Source organism: Nicotiana sylvestris, chromosome 2, assembly GCF_000393655.2.
Source record: "Nicotiana sylvestris chromosome 2, ASM39365v2, whole genome shotgun sequence".
Classification (NCBI taxonomy): Eukaryota; Viridiplantae; Streptophyta; class Magnoliopsida; order Solanales; family Solanaceae; genus Nicotiana; species Nicotiana sylvestris.
The window spans coordinates 134,879,920-134,886,036 of NC_091058.1; the positions used below are offsets into that span (position 1 = coordinate 134,879,920).

At 40.2% G+C, this 6,117-nt stretch overlaps 1 protein-coding gene across 1 annotated transcript; it reads right to left on the reverse strand.

Annotated features, from left to right (window-relative positions):
* Positions 1-4,007: 4,007 nt before the first annotated feature.
* On the reverse strand, positions 4,008-4,490 carry LOC138885638 (uncharacterized). The gene has a single exon (XM_070166608.1). It carries the CDS (start codon positions 4,488-4,490, stop codon positions 4,008-4,010), a length of 483 nt encoding a protein of 160 aa, XP_070022709.1.
* Between the last annotated feature and the right edge of the window lie 1,627 nt (positions 4,491-6,117).

The following is a 6,117-nucleotide window of genomic DNA, read 5'->3' on the forward strand; positions in this document are numbered from 1 at the left end:
AGAAATCTCATAACATAAGTCTAAATAACCAGTGCGGAATAAATACAAAAGCCCGACATTGGGGTGTCACAAGTCACGAGCAACTACAACTCTATCTCAATACAATAAAGTCTAACAAAGTCTGGAAGACAATACTAAATAAATCTAGGGAAGATATGAGGGAGAATAACAGGGTTGCGAATTCCATGCAGCTACCTTGTCGACTCCGAGACCTGCTGAATGTACGATCAATGCTCACTATCGCAACCCGCAACTCTTGGATCTGCACACAAGGTGTAGGGAGTAATGTGAGTGCACCAACTCAGTAAGTAATAAAAGTAAATGAAAGCTGAGCAGTAAGAAAATAGATAAGTCCATGTCATAGCACCACAACAAATACTATATATTTCCAAAACAATATCGATATAAATTATCTTGTATAACAACTCGGTTTCAACAAAACCTTTTCTTTTAAAAAACATTTTTCAATAGTTTCAAACAAGGGATGAAACAGTGAGTAATAATGATAGAAACGTAAACAGCCCCTCGGGCAAAACATGTACTATAAATTGCCCCTCGGGCAAAATATCAACAGAACCAGCCCCACGTGCTACCTCACAATCTCTCGTAATCAGCCCCTCGGGCAACAACATGAATCAACAACAGCCCCTCGGGAAACATCACATCACTCACACTAGGTACCCGCGCTCACTGGGGATGATCAGACTCCGAAGGGGATCCTGCAGCCCAAGCGCTATAACAAGACATCTCGTGGCATAATAAATAAGTCCCTTGACCTCTCATATATCACAATCAGTACAACATGCTACGGCCCGCAACCCGATCCCATGATATCCTCATAACATAGGCCCTCGGCCTCACTCAGTCAGAAATCTCTCAAGCCACTCGGGCAACAGTAAAACAAGATGCTCAGCCCAAAATATCATTTAAACTATCAAGGTGGAGTAAATGCGACTGAGTTGTGAAATCGGTAAAACACAGCATAATTGAGTACAAATATTAAGTCAAAATAGTGAGGAATAAGAGTAAAAAGTCCCTAAGGGTCCAAATAGTTGGCACGAGGCCTAAATATGACATTCAGCCCAAAACATAGTAATACTTTCCAAAATACAATAGTATCAAATAGTTTTCAATCAAATACATGACTTAATAGTCGTACGGGACGGACCAAGTCACAATCCCCAACATTGCACGCCGACACGCTCGTCATCTAGCGTGTGTGTCACCTCAAAGTAGCACAACAATGTGAAATTTGGGGTTTCCTACCCTTAGGACAACATTTACAATCATTACTTACCTCAAACCGGTCCAAAGTCTAGCCTGTGATTCCTTTGCCTCTCGACTCGGCCTCCAAATGCTCCAAATCTACCCAAATCGGTATCATAACATTTATACGCGCTAAAGGGACAAAGCCCAAGCGAAAGTAATTAAATTAACTCAAAAATCCCAAAATTGGCCAAACCCGACCCCACGTCTTGGAATTCGATAACAATCACATCTCAAGAATCCTTATCCTCCCACGAGTCTATACATACCAAGAATATCAAAATCGGACCTCAAATCTCCAATTTAAACTCTCCAATTTCAAGCCCTAATCCCTCAATTTTAACCCTTAAATCCCACTAATTTCATGTCTAATAATTTAGAAATCACCATAGGATCGAGTGTTGAGTTCAAAAATCTTACCTCCAAGTGTTACCACTTGAATCCCTCTTCAATTCCTCTCAAAAAGCTCTAAGTCCGAATACAAATGGTGGAAAAATGACCAAATTTGCGAAGGCCTCTATTTATATTTTTTGCGCAGCAAAAACCGCACTTGCGGTACCAATGACGCATCTACGGATAAATTTCCCCTTATGTGGATTTTCATTTAAAATCCCCTATCCGCACATGTGATCAAACCACCGTACCTGCGGGCTCGCAGGTGCAACTCGCCTTCCGCTTCTACGATGCCAAAAACCGCATATGCGGTCTCTTCCCACATCTGCGACCATCGCACCTGCGGTCCCCAATGTGCAGGTGCGGAAACAACAGAAGCAGAAAAATTTCTACATCTCAAAATCCACTCCAACCTTCCGTCAACCACCTAAATCCATCCCAAGGCCATCGAGACCTCAACCAAATATGCTAACAATTCCCATATCACTATTAAAACTTATTCCAACCTTCGGAACACTCAAAACAATATCAAAATATCAAAACACCCTCGAATTCAAGCCTAAAGATTCCAAAATTTCCGAATTCCGCAACCTATCCAAAAACCTATCAAACCTCATCCGAATGACCTAAAATTTTGCACGCACGTCCCAAATGACACAGCGGACCTACTCGAATTTCTGAAATCCCAATCCGCCCTCTATATCAAGATTTCCACTGCCGACCGGAAAAAGCCAAATTTCCAATTTTGCCAATTCAAGCCTAAATCTGCCACGAGCCTCCAAAATACATTATGATCACACTCCTAAGTCCCAAATCACCTAACGAAGCTATCTGAACCATTAAAATTTATATCCGAGACCTTCTACATATAAGTTAATATCCGGTTGACTTTTCCAACTTAAGCTTACTCCAAGGAGACTAAGTGTCTCATTCCTCTACAAAACCACTCCGAACCCAAATTAACCAACATGATATGATGAAATACAACTTAACAACACATAAAGAGGCATAAATGGGGAAAACAAAGCGGTAACTAATGAAATGGACGGTCCGATCATTACACAAGTACTTACTTCCGAGCGGGATCGACATTTGGCAGAAATAAACCAGCTCGTCAAGCGCCTCCCGATGCTGGAGGCAAAAGTTGTACAGATGAACGAGCCTAAGACTCGGCTACAACAAATTGAACAATATAAAATGGTTGTTTTGAGAAAACTTATGTTATTTACCATATGAAGAGGAAGACTTTGGAGGAGGGCATTGCTAGTATTGATGATTGCATTGCCAAAGCCCGAGAACTAGAGTTAACTGCTCGTGAGAATCGTTTTGCTGGACCCACTGTAACTATCTACTCAAATACTTGTTCTGAGTATTCGGGTAAAGATGGGGAGACAGAAGAGGATGAAAGCCTCGAACTGGCAGGGGAACAACCTCATTCCACTAGAGAGCTTCCCTCATCTCCCTTCGAGTTCTGGTAGTAAAGAATTATGTATAATTTTTCTTTTGGTGTTTTGTAATTATGCCAAAACGTTTTATCGAGATTTGCATTTTAATAAATAAAAGAATGTTTTACTTAAGTGTATTGCAAAAATATACTTTTTATGCTTAGTTAAATCTTAGGGTATATTTTTTCAACCGATAGAATTTGATTCCGGGCATAACACTTCCTGAATATACCTTTTACTATGAGGGTTTCATAAGAGAGGGCCCTTATATTTACGGTGATATTGAAGAGGACGTTTCCTATTCAACCCGACACAACCATTTAAAGTTTTTGTTAACTTTCAAACAACGGAAAAAAATTAACTTATCATTTGGACAAGAAATAAGATATAAACAAAAGGACTTTTCTTTATTACATCTATCATTAAAAGTACATATGCATTCATTTGCTTAAGTAAATAAAGCTTCCAATACATGTGGCTAACTTGTACAACTTATTTCTACAGAGTTGGTCATGCAGTCCTCGGTCCTGATACTCGTGGCACTCTTGGTGTCGTATCATGTATTACTTCCCCCAGTGTTCGAATGCTAAGTTTGAGAATTTTAACACCTGAAGTCTTTAGTTCACCTTAGGCCTTTTCTACTGCCTCGTCGGTGGAGACAACTTGTGAACGGTTAAAAAATCCTTTTTGGGAGGCGAGACTTGCCTCCAAACCAAATATTATTTAACCATCCACAATTGTTTTGCTACATGGTTTTTAGTGCCTTGACATTGAAGGTATTGCCTTTGACGATGATACTCCCTTTGTAGTATGCTTTACGTTGTTGCCTTGTTAAAAACCTTATTAGAAAAAATCGATTATGACAAAAACTGGTCGAAGCAAAAAAGAGTGCATCACATTCTTTCAGTACCAACAAAGATCTTTAGCAATAGACCTTTTGAGGTGGGTCACGTTCCAGTTGATTGGTAAATTAACTCCATCTTGATTTTCTAATTCATATAATCCTATACTAGTGATAGCTGAAATCTGGTATGGACCTTCCCTTGTTGGTCGCAACTTCCTGGTGTTGACTTCCCGAGTGCTTTGAGTAACCTTCCTTAAATCCAAATCTCCCATTTCAAAATAATGGAGATTCGTTCTGTGATTGTAATACCTTTGCATTATTTGTTTTTGATCCACCATCCTCATGTATGCCAATTTCCGGTGCTCCTTGAGTAAATCTAACTTGATCAGTAATGCTTTGTTGTTTGCTGCTTCGTTTGCCCGGGAAAACCTTAAAGTCAGTTCCCCTACCTCTTTCGGTATCAAAGCTTCTGAACTATATATGAGCGGAAATGGTGTTTCTCCCATGCTCAACTTTGCTGTAGTCCGGTATGCCCACAACATATCCGATAGCTCATCTAGCCACTTACCCTTAGATCTTCTAACTTCTTTTTAAGGTTTTGAATAATTAACTTGTTGGTTCACTTCGCCTGCCTGTTAGCACTTGTGTGGTACAATGAAGATGTAGTCCGTTTGATCTTTAACCCCTCCAAGAACTTTGTGACTTTTGAACCTACAAACTGCAGCCCGTTGTCATAAGAAATCTCCTTTGATATTCCAAATAGACAGATTATGTGGTCCCATATGAAGTCAACCACTTCGCGTTCTCTAATATTTTGTTAAAAACCTGCTTTAATCCATTTAGTGAAGTAATCAAGTAAAACTAAAAATGAATCTACCTTCCCGGGTCCAGTTTGCAAAGGACCAACTATGTCCATCCCCTAGTTCATTAATTGGCACAACGACACCACTTAATGCGAAGGTTCCACTGGTTTATACACTAATTGTGCATGACATTTATATTTGTCACACTTTTTCAGGAATGTCCTTGCATCACATTCCATTCGGAGCCAATACTAGCCAACTCTAACTAACTTGAGAACTAACGAGTCTGCACTGGAATGGTTTTCGCAAACTCTTTCGTGGACTTCTCTCATCACATACTCTACCTACAAGGCCCCTAAACACTGAGCTAGTGGTACTTGGACCGATCTACGATATAACTATCTATCAACAAGGTAGTAGCGAGTTGCTTTAATCCATAGTGCCTGGGACGCTTTTGGGTCTTCGGGTAACTTACCATGTGTGAGATATTCAATGAACTCATTCCTCTAGTCCCAAATTATGTTGGTTGAATTTACCTTGCAATAACCATCCATATCCAACACCGAATGAAACAATTGGATGGTCGTACCAGAATCAGATCCTTTCAACTCCCTGGACGACCCCAAATTAGCCAATGCGTCTTCTTCCATATTTCCTCCCTCAGAATGTGAAAGATCGACCATTCTCTTAATCGTGCAAGTAATGTTTGAACCTTGTTCAAGTGCTATTGCATGTGTTTCTCCTTTGTGTCGAAAATTCCATACACTTTGTTTACCACCAATTAGGAATCACACTTTTTCTTAATGACCTCAGTACCTAGTCCCCGAGATTGTTTAAGTCCTGCAATCAAAGCCTCATACTCTTCTTCATTGTTAGTTAATGGTATAGTTCTAATGGTCTGCCTTAGGGTTTCCCCCGAGGGCGTGATTAGAGCTACCCCGAAACTGGACCCTTTTACATTGGAGAATCCATCTGTAAATATGGTCCACACTCCTGATGTTGTTCCCAACACCATCACTACTTCCTTAGTAGACGAAGGCATTAACCCCGGACTGAAGTCGGCCAAAACTTGTGACTTAATTGCAGTCCCGGGTTTGTGCTCAATGTCGAATTCACTAACTTTGACTACCCATTTAGCCAAACGGCCTGATAAATCTGGCTTATGAAGGATACTCCTTAAGGGAAAGGTTGTCATGGCTATTAGGTGACACTGAAAGTAAGGCCTAAACTTTCGAGAAGCAACTACAAGAGCTAAGGAAAACATTTCTAGATGCGGATATCGTGTCTCTACTCCTTATAATATTTTACTAACATAATAAATATAAAAAAGCATACCTTCCTCTTCTCGGACTAGAACGACACTTAT

Bases quoted from the DNA above. Each gene is read 5' to 3' on its own strand.
- LOC138885638 (XM_070166608.1), bottom strand. From the start codon at position 4,490: ATGTTGTGGGCATACCGGACTACAGCAAAGTTGAGCATGGGAGAAACA.